General features: G+C 35.5%; 1 protein-coding gene across 3 annotated transcripts in view; it reads right to left on the bottom strand.

Annotated features, from left to right (window-relative positions):
* Positions 1–381: 381 nt before the first annotated feature.
* DCAF13 (DDB1 and CUL4 associated factor 13) overlaps positions 382–25,636 on the bottom strand; it is a 31,029-nt gene continuing 5,774 nt past the window's right edge. For all 3 annotated transcript variants that reach the window (XM_077167418.1, XM_077167421.1, XM_077167419.1), the window contains exons 4-11: positions 24,684–24,773; positions 20,970–21,125; positions 18,031–18,108; positions 10,559–10,641; positions 8,003–8,167; positions 2,759–2,894; positions 1,436–1,599; positions 382–557 (exon numbers count right to left, since the gene is read on the bottom strand). In XM_077167418.1, the coding sequence (XP_077023533.1) occupies positions 470–557; positions 1,436–1,599; positions 2,759–2,894; positions 8,003–8,167; positions 10,559–10,641; positions 18,031–18,108; positions 20,970–21,125; positions 24,684–24,773 (960 nt within the window). In that variant the 3' untranslated portion in view covers positions 382–469. The remainder of the gene's footprint in view (positions 558–1,435; positions 1,600–2,758; positions 2,895–8,002; positions 8,168–10,558; positions 10,642–18,030; positions 18,109–20,969; positions 21,126–24,683; positions 24,774–25,636) is intronic.

Here is a 25,636-nt window from a genome sequence, read left to right as displayed (position 1 = left end):
ATATATAAAGCACAGAAAATAAATTCAGTTGAAAAAAGTTCTGAATGTTATGAAGAATCACAGATTCTAAAGAATAATGGCAATCATTACCCCATCTAATATTAACAATAACAAAGAGATACTGGGCCTAAATGTAAATTCAAACATGTAATGTTTGATATATATAATAAACAGATCAGAGAAAACACATAGCTGCAATGCCTAATAGCAAAAATTAAAGTGGTTTACACATATTATATGCTTTAATAAAATAAGAAAGCAGACCAAAGTATAAAACGCTGGATAGTCCTGGCAGCCAGGTCACCTTTAAGGATAGTTTTTCAGGGCAGCAAAAATGAGCAATGATAAAGTTCTACACATAAAACTGAAATGGGTGATATTAAACAGGAGCCAGTATTTTTATTTCTAGAGTTTACACACCCAAATATAACAAATAAGTATACATTAGGATTGGGAGGAATACCAAATATTATTTTACAACTGCCACTATGTGTTTCTTCTTCTCCGACACAACTGGCACAGATCCAGGCTTGCTATGTTTACGACGATTCACTTCCCTAGAAATAAACAAAATATGTAAAATATAAGCAACTTCATGAGAAATTATCTTAATCAAAGAAAACTTTCTTAAAGAAATCATAAAGCATTTTCTTTCACTGGAACACCACCTACTGAAAAAACAGTATAATTTTTGTTTTTCATAACAGGAATATTAGGAATTCATAATGAGGAAGTAAAAAGTAGCTAGAAATGAATTTTTATTACTTATTTCCTTCTGATTCCATTACATATAAATGTACTTCACTACATTTTAAACTGTGCAACAGTATTAACATATTTTAAATGGACTCAAGTCCAACACCTACCCAATGACAGTCATTTGTACAGCCTGATGGCAGTAACAATAAAAAGAACTCTGCCTTAGAGTTTCTATATACTTTTCGCCATGAATTCAAGGATTTCAAAGAAGGATATTCCACACTGATAGGGAGGAAGTGGGGTGCTAAATCTTTTATCCAACATGTTAGATCTCAAATGTTATGATAAAGCATTTAGAAAAATTCTTATTTAAGAAATATCCTCTATATAAGTTATTTGCATTCTTTAACTTGGAAGATACATAATACCTCTTAATTCCAGTTACACTAGAAATAGTTTTTAAAACATTATTTATAAGTTTTTTTAGTATGAGAGTGTTTCCTTAATTTTACATAAGTCACTTTAATTCTCAAAAATGTGTAATGCAAATTTTCACAATCTCAGATGATCAGTGCTTTCCCCCATTATTAGAAAAAAAGGGGGGGGGGCGATATCTCTAATGTACAGCCACACATAAACTACTCTCTTGAAAAGTAGTTTTTTGTTGTTTTTGATGAGTGGAGAAGGGAAAATTAGAAAAGGGTCCTGAAATAGAGTCAAATGCCCCAAAACATACTTTCGTCGACGAGCTTCTTTCATGATGCGCTGCTCCTGAATCTGGCTGTAGATAGATTTTGGTAGATGTCGGTGACGAGCTATACGTTTTATTTGAGGATGATGTTGAAATTTTTCCTTCAATTTCTGATTATAATCCTTGGCTGCTTTTTCTCGTGATGTAAGCTGAAAAAATGTATTTGGGTATTTTAATGAATCTGCATTCTTTCTTTTGCTTTAGTATATCAAAGCTAGGACCACCCTTTTCCCAAAAACCAAATATAAAAAAAAAATATGCAATTTAATTGCCAACGTACTTCTGATCTTTACAAAAAAAAGTATGATTACTCACTTTCATGTAAGTAATACTAGCTCTGCAAGCACTGAACATCTTTTTAGATACCATGCGAACAATATGGATAAATGCCATCAAGTGAAATACAGCAGTGTTGAGGGAATAGGGCTATATGGACCACTGAATTGAACTTTACCTAGGCATAAATAATAGAAATAACACCTAACACAATCACTCAATTTTTTTTTTCTGTAAAAATAACCACACAGAAATGAAAAAAAAGGAAAAAAAAGAGATCGATTCCATAATAACTAGGCTTTGTTTAATAAACGTTAAGGAAGATATAACTTGCAGGAACAGCATGGTGCAATGCCAACCAATCATTAAACTTAGAACTGTCTTTAATTACTTCTTATTATATACCTTAGTCTTCCTACTCAGGCTAAGTAGAAAATTAATCACCCTTTCAAATTTCCTTCTTAAACTTAGCATTTATTCCTGATAGAAAAGCTCTGTATGTTTCTTATAGAAAACATGGGACATTTAGAAAAGCATCAAGAACAAAAAATCATCCCTAAGCCCACAACTCAGATGCAAGTAGCTAATGATAATATCTGTTATATTTTTCTAAATCTTCTTTAAAGTCCAAAACTTTTGGCATTTTATCATGTCTCAGATATTAAAAGACCTCCCAGGAAACTTCAGTTTTTGATCTGCTGGATTTCTATGCCTCTAACAGAAGAAATATGTACTCTCCTAAATTCTAAGCTTCTTTTCTTACACCCTACCTCAAGGAAAATACAAAGAACGAAGAAGGCTGAAATATTATCAAATATCTGAATTAACAAAGGCAGCGTGAAGATGTCTTTGACATGGAAAAACAATCTCAATACAGCCTTGTCAGTTATGTTGCTAATTTATTTTTATCACAGCTATGCCAATTTGATCAACATACCTAAAGTACTTCAAATAAATTCTCTTCACAAAATGACGATATCCAATAAAATGAGAAACAAGCTTTACCACAATGAAAGAAAATGGGGTTCTTACCACACCCAACTTTTCAGAAGCATTAGCTTTCCACAGACGAATGTTCATTTCATCAGATCCACACATAATGTACTTGCCGTCAGAAGTCCATTTTACGCAGATAACATGCTGCATTCGCTTTGTGTGATAAACTTCCCTGTAGAAGAATTAAGTTAAAACTCTTAGGATGATTTTGGTACAGCTTTTCTTTAATCATTACCCATCAATATCAGGATACGACTTACGAATCTGAGGAAGTATAAAAAAGGAAATTCAAATAAATTTTAATGTATTTTTTAATTAGATAAATTGTAGCTCTACAAAAAAAAGTTCACATAAAACACAGAGCTCCCATATACCACCTTGTTATTAACACGCGCATTATATTTTTTATTGAGCCCAATCAGCAAGGCTCTATGCTAAGTGCTGGGGAATCTGACAGTTGAATCCAGTAAAAGAAATAACAAACTGAGCAAAACAGATGCACAGAAAAGCATGAAAAATAAATGAAGACATATAATGCAAATAAACTATAAAGCTAAAGCCAGAGTAATTCTGCAACAGTTAAAATGGCTTGCTCTTACAAAATAAAGTGTCAATCGCTGAGAGATTCCAAACAGAGTGAAGAGGTTATCCTGGAGGTTATTCTTATGTATTATATAGATATCACCTTTTTAGTTAAGGTGTAATGGAGAGACTGGAGGGAACTGCCTGAAAATGTAGAGCTGTGTTCCAGTAGCCATGGTTTTTTCTTTTTTTTTTGCATGGGTAGGCACCGGGAATTGAACCTGGGTCTCCGGAATGGCAGGCAAAGAATTCTGCCTGCTGAGCCACCGTGGCCCACCTAAAAGCCATGTTTCTCGAAGATGACTGTATAATGATACAGCTTTTGCAATGTGACTGTGTGACTGGGAAAACCTTGTGTCTGATTCTCCTTTTATCTACCTTACTGACAGATGAGTAAAACATACGGACTAAAAATAAATAAGTAATAGGGGGAATAAATGTTAAAATAAATTTAGTAGATTGAAATGCTAGTGATCAATGAAAGGGAGGGGTAAGGGGTTTGGTATGTATGAATTTTTTTGTTTTCTTTTCATTTCTTTTTCTGAATTGATGTGAATGTTCTAAGAAATGATCATGATGATGAATACTCAACTATGTGATGAAAAAAATGGCTTGCTCTTAAAATAAGCCTTAAAAAAAAATTCAGGTCAACAAAAATATACCACTCACCCTCCCACCCCGTTTTACTGAAAACAAAATAAATGCAATAGCATTCAAAAAGCATAATTTGATTGTTGATTCTAAGTCTGATTTTTTTTGTTTTGGTCAAATTGTTTAAAGGGCATAATTAATTGAAGTGACAGATGATGATTTACATGTGTGAAGAGGAGAAAAGGTCTACAGAAGTGTTTGGTGAGCTGAGGTAAGAATCATTTCATAAATGGAAATGTCAAATATCATACCTTTTTGGAAAGGTTGTGAAACATGCTGAGAGAATTCACAGAAGAAACTATATTAGGAAGTGTTAAGAAAAGCATTACAAAGTAAATAAAAGACAAGGTCAGAAAAAAAAAAGATGAAACTTCTGGAGAAATAAAAGTTCCATGATTCGGGTGGGCCATGATGGCTCAGCAGACAGAGTTCTCGCCTGCCGTGCTGGAGACCCAGGTTTGATTCCCAGTGCCTGCCCATGCAAAAAAAAAAAAAAAAGGTTCATGGTCTCTATTAAATAATCAAAACTGCAGATTACATGAGAGAAAGAACCAAATTCAACAAACTATGCACAGTAAAAGAAAACCCATGGAGATGACCAGATAAATAAAATTCATTTCTGTAAAAAAAAATCTCTGAAGTATAGCTACAAAACTAGTGTTTTAAATTGTTTCTGACAGATTTTTTAAAATTCTTGAATATGTAAAGGTAAACCATAAGAAATTTATTTAAAACACGAGAGGCGATTATAAAGAACATCCTATTAAAATGAAAATAGTTGAGACAATAATTGTGTTTTCTTCTCTTTCCTCAATGCTCCGCTTTTACAATACTCATTTCTCACAGATTCTACCTTTTTAAGAGGTCCTTTTTTTCTCAAAGCAATGTAATGAGTTTAAATGTCAGGAAATTCAGTCAGACTTAGATAACCATTACAAATAATCTGGTCATGTTCCAGTCCAGTCAAATTAAATGGTTCATCATTTTATCAACTTAAAACCCTCCCCTCTTTAATGGTAAACTATCTCAAGGTTTCTAACCTTGAGATATGCTGACACTTGCACATACACTAGATTTATAAAGCTCGTTAAAAGTTATACTATGTATTAGGAGACCAACACATTAAAAAACTTAAATTCTTTATGTACATACTCGAAATAAACTAACTGTTCTATGTGTGAATGCTGTTTATTCATTTGTTTGCTTAGTAAATATTGAATGAAATCCGAAGAGACTTTCAAATATTGTCAACTGTAGTATTTACCTAAAAAATCTACTCAAAATTTACTTTAAAATTCACTTTAACCATTTTAAGGTCTTTTGAAGGAAAATATTTTTAAAGATAGGTTGTTCAAAGTAATGCCTAAATGTTTTTTGACTTTTTAAAATGATCGTAAATTAGAGCAGACCATAGAAACAAACCAGAACTACATTTCAAGCAGATGAAAGCAAAGGTCTGAGAGCGTATCATTTATATCTAAACCTAACAGAAAGTAACACACCTTAAGATTGTGATTACAAAACTTCCAAATGACATTAAGAGACAATAGCCTGCTAATGGGAGGTAAGAACTCATCACTTTACACAATTGTAGAATAACCTGAATTTGGTAGCTAGACTTGCATTTAGTTAGTTGCCCAAGTTGGCTTTGGAATAATTCAGTCTGAATTCAGCAGCCAGGCTCTTGGGATCATAGCTACCTACACACTCCCATTTCTTATTCTCTTTGTTCTGCTCCCATTCTTTGTGTCTATCTATGTATCATGTTAGAAAAGAATTATCCCACTACTTTGGGAAGTTTTGGTGCCTAAAAACAATACTCTTTTGATTCTCAACATTTTCCAGAGAACCAAAGAAGAATGGAAAATATTAGCCTTGCCTTGGGCCTGATTAAATGGTCCCAACAAGCCATTACTGACAGCTTGGGGAGACTATCAAGTTAACTGCAAAGGAAGCAAAAGCCATACAGACCCCAAAATTACCCATCAGGAGATTGGGAGATGATGGAATAAAGACCAAAGTTACCAGAAAGCTTTGGTCAGTATGCTTTTGATTCAAGCAAAGGAAAACCACTTTATAATCATATAAACAGTGATGAACACAATTATTTGTTGGCAACCAACCACGATACCAGGAGGCTTAAGAATCAATATGGCTTCCTCAAATTAAGAGCGGACAAAGTTGCAACCATCAAAAGTAAAAATACCAAAGAGAGACAAACAGGTTGGCTATGCCCAAAGAAGACATGAATGAGTACTTTTCTCTTAGGAGGAGGCACTGTCTGAAAGATTTTTTGGTGTTGAAACATAGGGTAGGACTAGGGTGAGACAAGCTGAGGCATCGATAGTGTAAACTTTAAGGAGGCACTCACTCCCAGGCTGGTCCAAATGCTAAGCTGGCACCTGTACAACCCTAAGAGTATCTTCTAAAATTTTGTGTCCTAGGTACCTCACTCCCTCTTCCTATTTTTGGTCCTTCTGGAACAGAAAGAGGGTGAAGCAGAAAAAAGGAGAGGATGAGCCTTACAAAACATGAACATCATTCTCTCAGAATCTTCACGAGAGGAAATGCTTGGCTAATTATTAATGATGAGTTAAATTTTCTCCCTGCACTAAAATGGACAAATTTATCTACCCTGGTGAAGCTGCAAAACCAAACTAAATGTTCTGTAGATTTTTTTAAGTGAGGGAGGGTCCCAGGAAGATTCTCGGCTACCATCAATCTTTATTACACTGGGGAAACTGCTCCATGCTGTTGTCTTCTATTGCAGATCACCCACCTTCACTATGTAGGTTCTCTGTTCTTTCCTTTTTCCCATTCTACTTTTTCCTCCTTTCGTTTTTCTACCACCAATCACTCCCTGTTATCTTTCACTAAGTCCATCTTCTCTCTACCTAACTATAATAATTCCATCAAGCAAATCTGGGCCACTCAATCAAGAATATGTATGTGTAAGTACATATACACACACACACACACACAAGCATATGTATACACCTTTATATTATTTTAAAGGGATTTACAGTTTTAAAAATTTTAATACGTAATTAATAGGAATATGTTAAAATGGAGGCAGTCAAATCTTTAAGTATGTAAAATGCCACCTTTATCTTTTTTTTAAATCGATATTGTTAAATATTTTTAACTCCAATTTACTCGGATTTGTTTTATGCATATTTCTAGGAATGCATCTAAATCACTATTATGAAGCAAAGAGAGTATGTGTGAAAGTGCTTTGTAATCTGTAACATGCCACAAAGGGGGCTGTATCTTACACAGGAGTTAGGTTTTAAAGTTAGCCTATACAACAAAAAAAAAGTACAGTCAAAATTACCTTTAAAAATCTCTTAAAATGCCATATTTTTGTAAACATCATTATAAAAATATGAGATAATATACAATATGATATAATATACCATATGATATAATACAGATGTGTAAACATATTCATTAATATATAATATAGAGTAGAGGGCCAATCTATATAAGACGACACATGTTTTAAACAGAATCATAATCAATGTACTTAAAAAATAACAGGCACAAAAACTGAGACTAAGGAACAGCTGAGTATTTGTTCCACCTCTCCATCATTCGAGGGCATATGCTAAATAAATGGAAAACAGGGAGAATGAGTCTTACAATTTAAACTATTATTTCTCCCACCTGGACTCCATAGAGTTGACATGAAGTAAGTAAAAAATAACAAATGTATGGTTTATTATTATTAATTGCTCTTAAACTACATTAGGGTAAAACCTACTCATTCAAGCTCTTCTTTATCAAAAACATTTTTTTTAAGTTTACTATAAAACAAACACTTACAAATATTTCCAAAAGAAAAGGCCTGGGCCTAAGACAAACACTAAGAGTCTATGCCAACAAATTATATAATAATACTGGTAATGAAAGAAGCTGATGCTTGTCTGTAGATTACACAGTCCCACCATATACACATAACCAGTCAACTTGTGAGAAAAGATAAAAGAACATCAAGATTAAAAAAAAATTTAAAGAAAAATAGATGGCTTATTGATAGTCACATACCTGCTTCGACCTTTATTCACAGGAAAGATTCGAATAGATTTATCAAAGCTAGCAGACACAAACTCTTTCCCAGTAGGAGAGTAATCCACATCAAGCACTGCAGATACATGATCCATATGGACCATTACAGGCATGTCAAGTGCCCGCATATCAAAAGTATATAAGCTGTTTAAAAAAAAAAAGTATATAAGATATTTTAAATATCCAACACAAACTTCTAGAAATAAACCATATACAGTAGTAAGAGGTATTAGTAAAAATAAGACCCATTATCCAAATAACACACATCTCATACTAAGACAGTTGAGGGATGGAGGAAAGTATCAAGTTGTTATTATTCCTTAAGATTATACACACACACATTTTCTTCCTTATAAATATCAATTTCATTGTAGAAAATGTGGGAATTTTGAAAACGAACAAAGAATATAGGAATTACCTTTAATTCCACCACCCAGAGAAACTAGCTCTTTCTAATCTCTTCACCATGCCATTTTAATAAAATTGAGATAATACTGTATAAACCTTTGTAATTTGTTGTTTCATCTAGCATATGATGAGCATTTATTTACCCATATCATTAAATAATCTTTGAAGACTTTAATGGCTACACATTTACATAAGAATTAAAATAAATTATTTCCCAAATTTTTGATATATGGTTTCTAATTTTTTACTTATTATAAATACTATTTAATGAAATCCTGATATTTGAATGTTTGCCATTCAATCTTTAATTGTATGGGACATATTCAATTAAATCTGGACAGATTCCTACAAGGAAGATTATTAGGTCCAAAGGCATTAAGTTGCCAAATCACTTTCCAACAAAGCTGCAATAATTTACTGTTATCTATGGATGATCACAGGTTTTCAGAGGGTGTGCCAAAATTAGAAAACTATACTTAGTGCACAACTGATAAGAACAATGACTTGAGTTTAAGATTTAGAAATAGCCAACAGAACAGGGCTCCACATAACTCAACAGGGACAGTGAACAACAGTAATACAGCATTATTGTGACCAAGTTTCTCACATCAGAACTCTTCAAAATGCTAAGATTAGTGAGCAAATTTTGAGGAGAAAAAGGATATATCTGCATAGTTTCAAAATAGCCCCCCTTCAAAGATAATATTAGTTACAAAGGGAAAAAATAGTAACTTATGGTAGAGCAACCTGCCAGGCACCACCTTAGCCAAGTGATCAAGGTTAGTATCATCAGTATTAAGACATATTGATATCACATACACCCTGATATGATACTCTGAGAAGGGCACATCAATTTTGTAGTATTCTTCCTAAAAATGCCTAACCTGAAATATCAGTTAAACCCAAGTAAGTCGCAGGCTACAAAATTACTGCTGAGTCTTCTTCAAAAGCACTAAGATCATACAAGAGAAAGAAAGGCTAAGGAACAGTCATAGATTGAATGGACTAAAAAGAAATGGGAATTAAATGCACCACGAATCCTGTGGAACAGAAAAGGAACACTGGGGGAAAACTTGATAACGAATAAAGTTATAAACACTATTTTACTAATGCTAATTCTTGATTTTGCTAATTGTATTATTATTATGTAAGATGTTAACATTAGTGGAAACTAAGTAACAGGTACTATTTTCAACTTTTCAGCAGGCCTAAAAGTATTTCAAAGTAAACTGTTAAAAAAAAAACCCAACACTTGAAAAAGATTATTTTTTAATACCACTATTGCAAAAAGTCACTGATGCCAGTGATAAAAAATCCCAAATGTCATGTAGTTCTTACCAAAAGACAAACCATTGTTTTCTTTCTTTAATATTCCAACATAGCATGGATTTTCATCTACAGTAGGGCTGAAAATTTTTTTTGTGTGGTTAAATTTCTGAGCAGACAACTGCTTATATTCCTGATCTAGACATCTAGTCCAGGGGTTCTCCATCAGGGTCCTGCTGGTTGTCACAAGCAAGAAGGCATTGAGTGGGTAGAGGCCAGGAATGCTGCTAAACATCCTACAGTGAACAGGCCAGCCCCCTAACAAAGAAGTATCACGTCCTAAGTATCAACAGTGCTGAGGCTGAGAAACCTGGTCTATGGCATTTATCCAGGATTACCACATACTACCACACAAGCTATGCTTTGCAGAATGCAAACAGGCTGCAATGTGAAGTGTCCTCTGGAGATATGCAGTGCCCACCTCGTAAAACCACAGAGCAGGTATGCTTTTGCTGCCTTGCTTTCATGGAAGTCCTATTCACCATTACAGTTTTATTATTTCATACCAAGACCAAAAAAGTTCTGAAACTGGCTGCCTCCAATTTTCCCCTGTTGATTCCTCTTATCCACCATTGTAAGAATAATTTTTCTAAGGTTAACAGTCATTTTATGTTTCCTGTTCAAACATAATGTTGGCTCATCAATCCTGAATAAAGCCCAAGCTTTTTGTCACCAATTCACAAACAACAGTGTTCTAACATATATGAAAGTACACTACCTAGTGACACATTTTTCATAGTAAGACTTTTACAATTGAGCTCTTCCTGACAGAAATAACTTTTAAAAAGAGGGGAAACTTACTTGTAATCTTCATTTGCTGCAGTAAAAATGAAAGCCTCCATAGGATTCCAACAGATTGTATTCGTTCTCATATCTAAGATAACCTGAGAAAGGAAACATACATTATTCCATTACCATAAAATTCCCTCTAAAATGGATAAATTTCCTTTCCTTCTCATTGACTTAAGCAAATTTTTAGTAAGTACCTATTATGTGCACAGAACCTACCCAGCTCAAAGCAATAGGAAAAGAAAATCAATCAACAACTGTTTTCTGAATACATAAGCATGGTAGTAAATAATGAAAAATATAAAAATAGTCACTTGACCTCAAAAAGTTTATACTTTACTCAGGAAAATGAGATGTGCAAAAATGTATCGAAGTACAGGCAAAGTTAATGGTGTGAGCTTAGGGTTTGGACAGAGAGAAAAGGTTTCAAAAGGCAAGTAACATACGAATGTTTGTAAATACTTACTCCCCCAGACACATACTAATCAGTCTGTCAAATGTTGAAGAGAAGCAGAAAATCCTGAAAGCAGCAAGAGAACATTTTATAGGAAAAACTCAGATTGTTACCCACTTAAAGGGAGCAGGGAATAGGGTAGATCGAGTCAGCCCTGCTCCAAGGAAAAGTTAGAGAAGAGACAGGAGGGTGACTGAGACAGCAATTTAGGAGTGCAGCTGACCTGGGAGAATCTTCTGCACCACATAGGGCAGCCCTGGTTGCAGAGGCCAAGGAACTGAGAGGCAGAGGACCAGACCCTAGCTCGGAACCCTGAGTGCACGGAAGTAGAAAGATGGGGAAAAGAGGACTATGAAGTAAGACAAGCCAAGTTCCTTGAACGTGTTACCCCCATGAGTGCAGCCCCGTGACCCACGACTCACCCCACACCGCACCACATGAACCCCATCACCTGCCCCCACTCCCCGTGCTCCAAGCACCCTCGCCCCACCAACCCCCAGCGCATGTACCCACCCCCACTGCCACCCCAAATGCAGCCCAAGCACCACTTCCCCTCCCTGCTCCCTGCAAGGTGTCGCCAGTGCATGGAGGTTGCAGGCGCTTAACTCCATACCCAGGCTACACCCATCCCCTGCCCACAGTGTCGCACAACCTCCCCCTGTTTCCCCTGAGCTCTGAGAATCAGGTCAAGGCACGCCTAGACCTGCGCATGCGCAAAGCCTTCAGTCACACTTCCCAGCTCTGGAAACATCAGCTTACAGTACTCCGAGACACGCACATGCACAGGGTCCTCATGATTCCCAGACAGAGAGAGCGCTGACCTGAGCAGCCAAATCACATCCGCCCCCAGCCCATGAAGGTATAACACTGACCTGCTGCCAAAGCTCTGCACATGAGCACAAAGGGCCGTGCCTCCTAGATCAGTGTACATCAGGGTTACATCTCCCAGACCTGTGCACCATTAGGGGCACAACTACATCCTCCCTGGCCGCTGGGTGCCCACATTCACAAGCACTAGCATCACATCCCCAACCTGCACTGCAATGCATCACTGCACTGTTGTGCCCGACCTGGTACCATGTATCCTGCTACATATCCACCCTACAACCACAAGGCTTTAGACTATCGAAGGAAATCAACTCCCAAAGTAAATCAATCAAGATATTTACATGTGACAAAACAACAGAAGATCACTAAGAACATCACAATGCAGACAGATATTGGCCAGCCTAATGACCAAATTAAAACAACAGAGACACAGATGTTGGAGCAACTAATCAAAGATGTTCATATAATTTACTTAATAAAATAAGTGGATGGCTAATAATGTAAAGGAGATCAAGAAGACAGTAGAAGAGCATAAAGAGGAATTTGAAAGAATAAATAGAAAAATAGCAGATATCACAGATATTAAAGACTCTGTTGACCAAATAAAACACATACTAGAGGCACACAACAGCAGATTTGAAGAGAAAGAAGAAAGAACAAGAGACCCAGAGGACAGGATAACTGATTTCAAAGACTCAAAACAGCAAATGGCAAAAAAGATGGAAAATTTTGAATTGGATCACAAGGAAATGATAGACAAAACAAAGCACACAAATGTAAGAATCACTGGTGTCCCAGAAGGAGAAGAGAGGACTAAAGGGCTAGGAAGAGTAGCTGAGGATATAATGGGGGAAAACTTCCCAACCCTTAAAAAGGACATAAATATACAAGTCAAAGAAGTCCAATGAACTCCAAACAGAATAAATCCAAATAGGTCTCCCCCAAAACACATACTAATAAGTCTGTCAAATGTTGAAGAGAAGCAGAAAATCCTGAAAGCAGCAAGAGAACAACATTTTATAGGAAAAACTCAGATTGTCACCCACTTAAAGTCTAATGCCAAAGTTCACATATATCTTCCCACTACATCACACAAATGAGTGAAATGATTAAAGCGGTATTTTGGAAAGATTACCCCCTATTTATCTAGTTAAAATTTGAATGAATACATATTCTATGTCTAATATTTTAAAATTTATTCATGTTATAAAAATGATTTGGGGGGAGGGATAAGAGTTAAGAGGAGGTTTAGATTTCCTATTTGGCAAGCGTAGTGTTTATTGTTTTCTTTCTCTTGGGAACAATGAAATGATCTAAAATTGAGTGTTGGCGGACTGTGGGCTTTGGGTACTATACATGATCCCTGATGAAGGCAGGTGGCTGAAGGATGCACTGTTTGAGAAGCAGATTGTCGAACAATGGTGTATACTTATCAACGAATGTTGTGCTGCTACAAAAAAGGAACGAAATCATGAGACAAGCAACGATATGAATGAACATGTGGGATATTTGATGAGGCAGAATGAGACAGGAACAAAAGAATAACAATGGTATGGTCTCCTATAGAAAATGCTTATAAGAAAACAGGGGCCTAGATTGTAAGCTTTTATAGCAGACATATTTAGTCTGGAGTGGTAATTATTATTTCTGGATTTCGAGAGGCTGTTTCATATATATATATAAAATATAAAATATATATATATAAAACCTGATATTTAGAGATAAGAACGAAGCCGATCAGGTTGGGGTTAAAGTAATTCAGCACACAGGAGTAAAGAAGACAATGTCTATATTTTAGAACCACACATAATCTTTGAGATCAAAGGAAGAAAAGTATTTGGTTTGGAACTGAAATGTTCTGTAGCACATAATCTAACTCAACCTATTTGCATAGCTTATTTGAACAACTGAAACACAGGGAGCCCAGAATAAGAAAGAGGTCCTTTAATCCTGTATAGCTTAATGTAATGCCTGGATACATCTTAGAGTATATTAAGTAGATAATCAAAAAGTATTGTCAAAGTCCCTTGAGGGATGGGAGAAAAAATTTGGAAATCGCCTGATACTGACTCAAATTATAGGGAACCCAAATCAATAGGCCACACCCATGATCTTGACGCTTACTCTTGTGAGGCTTATGTGAGTAGCAGAGAAGCTTAGCCTACCTATAGGTATGCCTAAGAATTACTTCTGGAGACCTCTTTTGTGGCTCAGATGTGGCCTCACTTTCTTTAAGCCCAACTCTGCAAATGAAATCATTGTCTCTCCCCTACGTGGGACATGATATCCAGGGGTGAAAGTCTCCCTGGTGACAAAGGAGATGACTCCAAGGATAAATCCGGCCCTGGCACTATGGGATCAACAATTCCATTCTGACCAAAACAGGGAAAAGAAGTGCAGAGAAAGTTCAAATAGAGCTGAGAGGCTACTCTGGAGGCTGCTCTTACACAAGCTTCAGTTAGACTTAGCTACCTCTCATAACCTGCCAAACCCCAACCAGGACCATTTTAGCTGACCCTAAAGATCTAGGGCAATATATAAGATTCCACAAGGGTTCCATGCACTAGTGAAACTTTCAAGAAACGCACTACCTCCAGATGGGTCCCTGGGCCAGATAAATCCTGAAACCTAGAGGGCCCAGCCTCTCCAGAACATCAGATAGTTCCCTCTCCCTACCTCATATTAGTGACAGACCTTTCCAACATGAAAAAGTTAGAATGGCCATAACCCAAACACCCCTAAAGAGAGGGATAGAAAGATCAAAGGTGATAGTGGAGTTATACAGAAAAGATAGGATTTAACAAATGAGTAAGATTGCTGAATCATTAAATTGATCTCTTTTAGTCTCCAGTAACTTAGAGCAGCTAGAAGTAAAAACCTGAATTGTGGAATTGTAACCCATGTCAAACTCTGAAATATGTTCTACAACTAATTGTGGTGCTGTGCTTTAAAATTTATTGCTTTTTTTGTATATATGTTACCTTTCACAAAAGAAAAAAAGTTAATTGTGGTGATAAAAGCCTTCTAGCTTCCTATATTCTGGAGTATCTAGAATGAAAATTCTGAGAGGACTGAGATCCCATGACAAACTCTGGAATCTGTCCTGTTACTTATTGTTGAAGACTGCTTTGAAAACTATTGCTTTTTTATTTCTTTGCTTTGTATATTTGCCATACTATACAATAAAAAAGTTAAAAAAAAAGATTTAGGAAAAACAAATATTAAAAGCAGGTCTTTCACATGCAGATTATGAAAATGGGCTCACAGCATAGGAATGATGTATGGCCCTTTCTGTGTCCCCACAATTCTAACATTTGAAATCAGAACTTATACTAACACTCCTTTCTTCACTGACACTATTGCTCTCCCTTTTGAGAGTCATTTTAAAGTTGTAGTAAGTTTTGATATCTAAGTTCTGAAATGACCAACTAAGAACTATTGAGAAACAGGTCACCCTGATCAGGATAACACTTATTTAAACAAATAGTCAAACTCATACCCAACAGCAAGCAACTAAACAAATAAAGCTGATAGTCTCAATTAGTTATAAAACTTTCTGAAACAAAATACTGTACATGGCCTACTTCATGGGGTGTGAAGTACTGCTACACTACTAGGTAGATGCTAGTGTAAGAACTTTCAATTCAGTAAGTACTAACTAGATGCCTGTAGTATGGAAATTATAAAGAAGACTAGGATACAGTACTAACATCAAATAACTAACGCAGTCCAATTCCAAAATAGTAGAGTAAATTCAATGAAAGACAATACAACCCCAGTCAAAAATATGAAGCTATATAGCAAGTAACTGAAATTATGGATTCCAGAGTGGAGAGAAGAATATGCAGATTGCTACAGACTGTTCAGATTTGACCAATAAGAGGGTGTTTAAGCTTGGCCATAAAGGCCTGCAGTATTAGGCCTTCAACAAAGGAAAATGCTAGGCAGAAGGAAACAGCATCACTAAAGCAATGATGAGCAGAAATGTCAGAGGACCACAAAGAAGCAGAACATTATTCTGGAAAGCATTAGAAGATGAAATTGAGAAGATATATTTCTCTAGAGGATAAAGAAGTAAAAGAAAGACAAGGCTACAGAAAAGCTCTAATACCAGGCTAAGGGGTCTGAGTCTTATCCTGGAAGCAACCTGATGCTACTTTAAAATTTTGTTTGACAGAAGATGTGAAGAAGCTGCTGCAAGACACTTAACAGTTTAAGGTTACCATAACATACATTGTAATGTTACCCAACTACTTTTTACTTTCTGGATAACCAGAACATGGATTTCCTAAATTATTTATTCATAACTTAAAGCCTGGTTATAAGTAGTGCCACAGAGTAGAACAGCGGCTCTTAAAAGTTCTAAAAGTCATGATTTCTGACCAGTTACTAGCACTATATTATTAAGCATACTTAAAAATACGTTGGCATTAAAATAGTATCCATATCATTGGTATATAGCACTATTTATAAGTCTCACTGAATAATATTAATGAATTACCACATAGCTATTTCAACATGCAAAAAGTGCTGAACAGCCTTCTATTTTTTCCTATTTTATATCATCAGCATTCATTAAAATATCACCTCTGAAGTCAGCCCAGTATACAGTGAAGTCATCACATTAAAAACCTGTAACTCCCTGTGGAAAGATTTTCAAAGAAATGACATGCAGTACAACACTGGCTACAGGATAACCAGTATAATTCTATCAAGGTACTCACAAAAGTTATAAAGAAATATATTTTTCTTTGAGAAAAGAGGAATTTTTAATTTCTATCATGAAGCATGTGGTCTGTACATAATTCTAACTTCATGCTAAAAAGTCATTTAGGTCATCTTTACATTTTTCTGGGAAAAAGCCTTTCACACATAAAGAAATACTGAACATTTTTATTAAATAACTGCAGTAGTCAGATACGGAATTATAAAGTAAAAGTTCACTAACATGTATTTTTTGCTCACATCTGTCCAGACTGTGACCTCTATCTAGACTGTAACATCTGAATATTTCCACAAGCCTATACTGACTTTCAGCAGTGCATGTGTTCCTGGAAAAATGTGTGCTATTCTAGACCTACTTCATATACAATAGGGAGCTCCTACTTAAAAGGAATCTTATTTATAAATACTTAGCTAAAATAACCCTTTTTTTGTATGCTGTATGGCGAGGGTCACATTTCATTCTTTTTCCATGTGCATAACCCTGTATTGCAGCACCATTTGTTGAATTTTTGTTGGGTTTTTTGTTTGTTTGCTTGCTTGTTTGTTTGTTTGGGAAATGCATGGACCGGGAATAGTACCCGGGTCTCCCACATGGCAGGTGAGAATTCTAACACTGAATTACCCTTGCACATCCCCCAAAATAATCCTTTTATAGTCTAAACTAATGAAATAGAATTTTCATTTTTGTGGTTTTCATAAAACCTACAACACATTTTAAACATACAAGACAACACAAAAAGAACCTTGTGGTATATTCCCAGTACCTAGCACAGTGCTGATGGAGTAGGCATTAATGAGTATTTCCCGATTAACTGAATCAATGGTGTCAACGTTGAATAGGTAGTAAAACTGTGCCTTCCAGGAATGACAGGATAAAAGGAAGAGAATATAGGGTCAAAGAGTCTCACTGAGATTTAACAATAGGTAGAAAGGGAGTAAGAGAGTCAGAAAGCTAGAAGGAAAGAAGGTTGTGGTTAGCACTCAGAAGTTTAAAAAGATTCCAGAAGTGGAGTATTTCTGAGTGAAGGCCAAAGCAATAAACTACTGAGGTACAATATAGATGAATGTAACTGGAGTGCAGAGAGACAATGAACTCAGAGGCTAGGGAACAGGATAGACTGCCCACATGAAAGCTGAAACCACCCTGGTGGGTGGCAGGAATGGGACTCATACGACAGAGTCAGATACCAAAGACTTCAATGAGTGAGGCAGCAGTGAGGGGACAGTCAGTCATATAGCCAGATGGTAATAACTTCAAAGGTAGGTTTTTGTGTAAGAGTGAAAATGTAAGGGTCTCTAAATAGCTGAGAGAATGCTACTATTATCACTTTGGGTTCTAAGAACATCTCTATGAAAACAATTTCAAATGTAAACAATATAAATTCTTAAAAAATCATTTGCTCCATAATTTCAATCATTCTGATTTAGAGGAATACATTAACATTTGTATAAAGCAAAAGATGACACTGAAACTCACCTTTTTCAGAGGGGTGGCTTGCCTCATATCATACAGTACTATATTTCTGTCAGAAGCACAACTTCCCAAGAGAAATGTCTAAAAATAAGTGAATAATCACTAGTTAAAAGCCAAGTTTGGCAGCACACCTGTCCATTCAGCAAACAAAAGATTTAATTATTCCTCATATTTATGTTAAAAACAAGGTTACAACATTAAAATCCACTTTAAGAGGGGAAAATAAACCACCCATCATCTCAGAACTCTAAGTATTTTCACTGTTAAACCCTTATGCATGTATTGTAGATCCTGTGATAGTGCACAGACATTACTGTGTTTAATTTACAATAGAACATATTTTACTTATCCATTACTTGACTTAGACTTATTTCCTATTTTTTGCTATTACAAATAACATTGATAACCATTTTTAAACATTTAAAAATAATGAAAAGCCCTTCTTTTTCATTATTTTCTTAGGGTAAAATTTTAGAGTGGGATATTGAATCAAAAGGTATGAACATATTTAGGGCTTTTGATATATAGGGCTAATTATTTTCCAAAGAGTTGTGTACATCCGTGTAGGAATATGCCAATTTTACTGCAATCTGGGCAGCATTAGGCAGTGTCATTTATAAGTTAATATCTACAATAAATATTTTTAATTATATGAATGTATTACTTTATTAGGGTAAATGTTTCCTTATTTTTGTTAACTTTCTGTAGAAATTAGGCCTGTTTCTTTGATCATTTCAAGATGTTTCAAATATTTATTTTTAAGCCATTTATAAATGTGCAAGGTACGTAAACAATGCTTGGTAAACATTGTCAAAATATGTCCTCTTATTTTAAAAATTATAGTAAAAATGGAGCCCTGAATCTAACCATTTGTAGTTGTAGCATTATTCCTCACTCATGGTTCCTGACATGCACAACTCCTGACTTCTGCCTATTAATACTTCCTTTCGCAAGCGTTAAGAGGAATAAGGGTTCTTTACTAAATAGCTGTATGCCAGCTGACTCCAACTACATACTTATTATAAACAGTTTACAAAGCATCATAAAGCTAATGCTACAATCATGATTTCCATTTCTTTTCCAAACCCTCCTTTTTATTCACCGCCTCTCTGAGACATTCCCCTAGTTAGTGACTCGATTTTTCTTGGCTTCCCATTATGTCACCTCAAAGTTGACCAGGTTCCATTTCTAAAAACAAAGGCTTTGATCTAAACAAAGTAAAAGAATTCTGCCAGACTGAAAGTCAGTTTTCACACTGTAAAATGTGGTACGGCTCAGCATAAGCTTTTGGGTTCACCAGAACTCTAGGTTTCAATATTTTAACAGAAAATTAATTATTAATGATTAGAGGAGACAAATACACTCCATTTGCTCACAGGAACATGCTGTCTCCAGTATGTTTAATATAAAGTAAGAGATGTATACCATTTGCATTCACAACTAAGTCAGTTCATAGGATTAATAAAGAAATGCAATGAACAGAGTTGACTTACTGACAAGTCTGAGAAACAGTCTAAAGTAATTTTAGAATTGGCCATTATCTCTTCTGATATAGGTGTTCACCAAAACAAAGAAGCACATCTTCTTTGACCCTGAGAGAAGTAGGAATCAATATCTGCCTGTTTCTCTTGGCTTTTTTTATAGTGATAACATCATCGCCTTGAATTTGGGTAGCACTTTCTCAAAAGTTCACATATATTATCATATTTTAAACTCACAACAAACCTATGAAACACACTGAGCCATAATTAATCTGATTTATAAATAAAAAAGTAAATACAGAGAAACTGTAACTTATACAAGGTCAGTGCAAAGGCACAATGGCAGGAAATACAATTTCAGTCTAACTCCATCCCAAATAGGGCATAAAATGAACCTACAAATCACTTGTTTTTGTAGCCTGCCTCTGCCTGGTATCATCTAGGTCCCACTCTGCAAAGCTGGTTTGCCCATCCATGCCACACCTCACTTCTACAACCAGGGAGAACACAGGGAAGGGAGACAGAAGATAGAATGAAAAAGGTATAGTAGATGGATGTTCTAGAGCAAGGAACAGTAAACTTTTTTCTGTTGAAGGGCCAGCTGGTAAGTATCTTAGTTTTGTGGGCCATTTGGTCTCTGTTGCAATTACTCAACTCAACCACTGTAGCACAAAAGCAGCTATAAAAATAAACAAACAAATAGGCATTGGCTGTGTTCCAGTTAAACTCTATGATAGCCTTCTAATAGTGATTTCTTTTTCTTTTTGCAGGAAAAAGCCATCTTCTAAGTTCTCTAGCCAACGAATTCACCTGCCAAATATTCAGAAAAAACACAAAGAAAGGGCTAGCTTAGTCATCAGGGCAGCCTCCTCCTAAATTCAAACCTGAATACACAGCAAGTAATGGCCAATCTCCATCTCTTCCCAAAGACCTGAAAAGAACTGGGAATCACAATTCAGACTTCTGAGCATAGACAAATATAACTGTAACTAACTACAACATCACACAATAAAAATTACGCATATTTTTATGAAGTACTGGTACCCTTCTCATTTACAAATAATTAGAGAAAAGAATACTAAGTGCTCCTTTTAGCCTCAAAGAGGGTTCAGAAAATTTGACATTTTCCTAAAGATGCAATGATGTAATCTGTGGAACATAAGTGTTGAAGGTATGAATAAAACTAAAGTTAAATAGTAAAGTATTTGCTTGGATTCCATCCCCATGACGCCCTGCATACGTCCCTCTTCCAATGATGCTTAACACAGGTGTCTGGGACTGGACTACAGGCAAACAAGTTAAGAGCTGACCAAGGATACAACTCAGATACAAACTGGAACACTGACCAAATGCCAGAACACTGTTAAAACTCAGAAAATTCTTATATTACACACTCAAGTTTCATAAACAGAACTTAAAAGGCATATTATTAAGCAGAACATATTTAAAAAGGAACATTACCTCAATTGGGTTAAATTTAACACTACTTATACTGTCAAATCCCCAGGTCATTGAACATATAGGATTGGTTCTTTGTTCATCCCAAATGTCCACTTGCTGTCCACATGTGGCAAAAACAGCTTCTTTCCAGTGATGATCAATTCCAGTATACACTGTCTTTAAAAACAGAGAGGTTGTTATAGATGGGTCTGTTCACTGCTACTTCCAATCTGCAGAATAATATTTTCAACATATCTATCCACACACTCAAATCTTGGAGAAAATTTCCATTCACAAAGAAACTTCTTTGAACCCAATACTTAAACAGAAAAATAGTAACATAAGTAATGTTTCTTATCACATACTCTGAGAATAAAGAAAAATGTTAGCATGGGATATACAGTTATCCCTTCCACACCGTGACTTTCTCCATCGTGGTTTTGATATATCGTGGGTCAATATAAGAAATTAAAACGGGGGGATTTTTGCAGAAGGCACAGATGACACCCAAAGGCCAGCAGATTCACAAAAAGTGTAGAAATGTGCAGGATTGTTATTAAAAAAAAAAAAAGGCATTCCAGTAGATTCTGGCATCATACAAAAAAGGCAAGTCTTTATAAGATACCCTAAAGGAAAATGAAAGTGAAGAATCTACTAATACAGATTTTCAGGCCAGCAAAAACTGGTTTGAAAATTCTTAAAAAAGATTTAGCCTATTGTGCCAATAAGAATCTGTTATGTACCCTAGAAAAGCCATGTCCTTTAATCCTCATTCATATTACTGGGTAGGTATTTTGATTATCCATGGAGATGTGACCTACCCAATTGTAGTAGTAATTTTTGATCAGATGGTTTCCATGGAGATGTGGATTATCTATGGATTATCCCAACTGTGGAGATGTGACCTACCTATGACCCACCCAACTGTGGCTGGTAACTTTTGATTAGATGGTCTCCACCCATTCAAGGTGGAGTTACTTACTGGAGCCCTTTAAGAGGCAATCATTTTGGAAAAAACTTTAGAGCCCACACAGCCAGACACATTTGGATATGAAGAAGGAAAACACCCCCAGGGGAGCTTCATGAAACAAGAAGCTGGGAGAGAAAGCTAACAGGCTTTGCAACATGCCCTTACAGCTGAGAGAGAAGCCCCAAACTTCATCAGCCTTTCTTAAGTGAAGGTAATCTTTTGTAGGTGCCTTAATTTGGACATTTTCACAGACTTAGAACTGTAAACTTGCAACTTAATGAATTCCCCCTTTTAAAAGACATCCCGTTTCTGGTATATTGTATTTCAGCAGCTTACAAACTAGAACACCTATGCAGTGTAAATCAGCAATGTCTCTAGCTACAAACAGAAACAGTGTAATGATCAGCAGTGCCTCCCAATCAAGAGGCAGCTAGGGAGTTTCCTGAAACCCTGAAGAAAAAAAATTATACACAGATTTTCCAGATCACAAGGATGCTACACTCTTAACCCCTGCAGTGTGGAAGGATAACTATATTCAAGTTTGACTACATTTTATTGAAATGCCTTTTAAATCATCACTGGGTACTGAAGAATCTAGGAACCACGAATGACTTGCAAAAGCAATTTCTAAAAAACATAGGTCTACTTTAACACATAAAATACTTTAACACATAAATTCCCAGGACAGAAACACAGATACTAACAGCTGGATTGAAACCTGGGGGGAGGGAGGTTGAAGGGTATGCCGGTTTTAATCTGTAGTGGATCCCAGAAAAACCATGTCCTTTCATCCTCATTCAATATTGCTGGGTGGGGCCTTTTTGACTGTTTCCATGAGATGTGACCCATCCAATTGTGGGTGGTAATTTTTTATTAAATTATTTCCATGGAGGTGTGTCTCTACCCATTCAAGGTGGGATTGCTTACTGGAGCCCTTTAGGAGGGAGACATTTTGGAAAAAGCTATAGAACCTGCACAACCAGAGACCTTTGGAGGGGAAGAAGGAAAATGCCCCTGGGGGAGCTTCATGAAACAGGAGCTAGCAAACACAGCCATTTGCCTTTCCAGTTTAGAGAGAAACCCTGAATGTCATCGGCTTTCTTGAACCAAGGTATCTTTCCCTGGACACCTTAGATTGGACATTTCCTATTTTTTAAAATCATATCGTTGTATATTCATCATCATGATCATTTCTTAGAACATTTGCATCAATTCAGAAAAAGAAATAAAAATAAAACAGAAAAAAATTTATACATACCACACCCCCTATCCCTCCCTTTCATTATCACAAGCATTTCAATCTACTAAATTCATTTTGACATTTGTTCCCCCTATTATTTATTTTTAATCCATATGTTTTACTCATCTGTTCATGAGGTAGACAAAAGAAGCATTAGACACAAGGTTTCACAATCACACAGTCACACTGCGAAAGCTATATCATTATACAATCATCTTCAAGAAACATGGCTACTGGAACACAGCTCTACATTTTCAAGCAGTTCCTAGCCTCTCTGTTAGGAGACTGGACATTTCTATAGCCTTGCTTTTGTTGCGACATTTTCATGGCCTTAGGACTGTGGACTTGCTTCTTAATAAACTCCCCTTTTTAAAAGCTGTTCTCTTTCTGGTATATTGAATTCCAGCAGTAGTAAACTAGAACAAAGGGGATGGATAATAATATTGCTAAAAACAATAAAGTCTTGTAAGTTTGATTTTATTCCCTTGAACATGTAATTAATCTGCTCAGGGCTAGAATAAAGTTCGCCTTTGTACGACACAGGGAAAAGAATGTTTGCAAAACAAATTAAAGGGAGATATTTGGCCAATACTTTTAGCCTTTAAGAACCCTCATCACCATATACAGGTTTCTAATTATTTTCTGTTCATGGAGGTGAGACTTACAAATTTTTCGACTCTAAATATTAGTTTCCAATACCACAGAGACAGGGATAAGACCAGAGACTTCAAAAACTATTGAAACTCCTTGAGAAACGAGACCAATTTTTTAAATTTATTTGTTACTATCTGCAAATTAGTACTATTCCACACTCATACCCCATTCTCCCATTTCTTTAAGAACATTTACAACTTCTTGAAACCTGAAAAGCAGAACCTAAATATAGCTAAGCATAGTTCAGAAATTATGATTTGTAAAGCACCCATATTTAATTTAAGATTAAATCTAACTTCAGTATGTCCTTTATTTAATATAAAAATGTAAGCATATAAAATATGGGTAGGCCAAAGGTTGTGAATAAACTTAAGCTAAAATTAAACCATATCATGATTTGCAGAATAATCTGTAAGAAACATGAATGACAAATACACAAAAAGTATCACATTATTACATCTCTTCATGGCCTGAAGTACTCTTTCAAGTAAGAAAGTCTAACCTTTGTGCAAGAACTATTATGAGATACATCAGACAGAAGCTGAAATATTAATTTTCCTGACCTTTCATCTTACAGATTTTCCTTCTTGGCCTTGCTATAGGCAAAGTCTCATTGCATTTCCTAGCTACAAACAGAAATAAAAATCTACTACAATGAACATCAAAGAATTGCTCAAATTCTTTGGCTGCAAAAGACGTGAATTGGATTAAATACTGCTCAAAATAGATCAATTACTGCAGCCTAAATAAAGTCTCTCTCATTTCTTATTTTCATCTCTTTTTTTCCTTTGGTAAGATATAATTAGGAAATAATTTTAAGTAAAAAGGAAGAATTTTAATAGAAAAAGCATGGGTTAATTTATTTTTATACCTTTCCTAACACTGTATGCAGTGGCTCCTCCTCTTCTCCATAGCCTGGGCCATCCATTTTCCAGTGCTTCACAGTTTTGTCATCACCAATCTAGAAATATTTGTTACATTATGATGAACAATAGCTATAAAGTATAAGCTTGCCAACATATACATCAAATTTTAAGCATCCCCAGTTTGAAAAATAACATATCCTTCTTGTAACTTATTACTGATGCATTTGTCATTCACCTCATTATGGTAAAGATATATAGAGCACAGAGTAAAAAATAAAATACTATGAGTAGAACAAAAGAAAATTAGAATAGGAAAAAAGTAGGATTATAAATATGTCAAAAGAGTCATTATGATAAAGGCAGTATTTCAAATTGGGCAGGAAATGGACTACAATAAGACAGCACTGTGATATCACGTTAGTCATTTACTAAGTTTGAGCCTCATCTAATGTCTTACATTAAAAAAATCCAGATAATTTTAAATGTAAAAAATGAAATTAAAAACATAAAAATGCTAAATGGAAGATACTTTTTATAATCCTAGAGTGAATAAAGGTCTTCTATGCATGACACAAAAATCCAGAAACGATCAAGGCAAGCAGTTTTCAAATAGTCACCTGACAACTTTTCAGAGGTCCACAAGGTCAAAACTATTTTCATAATGCTACTAAGACATCATTTGCCTTTTTACTGTGTTGATATTTGCACAGATAATGTAAAGCAACAATGAGTAAAACTGTAGGCCTTTAGCATGAGCCAAGGGTGTAGCAACAAACTATAGTAATTTAGAGTTAGATATCTGGTAGACATTTTCTCAAAATTAAATGAAGCAATCCTGTCACTTCATAGAAAACAAATGTCAATACTTTCGCCAATGATAAACTGTAAGCCTTCTAGCAAAAAAAAAAAAAAAACAAAATTTTAGGAAACTTTCATCTACCTTCATAAGCTTGACAGC

Source organism: Tamandua tetradactyla, chromosome 6 (assembly GCF_023851605.1).
Source record: "Tamandua tetradactyla isolate mTamTet1 chromosome 6, mTamTet1.pri, whole genome shotgun sequence".
Classification (NCBI taxonomy): Eukaryota; Metazoa; Chordata; class Mammalia; order Pilosa; family Myrmecophagidae; genus Tamandua; species Tamandua tetradactyla.
This window is presented reverse-complemented; position numbering and strand designations above follow the sequence as displayed.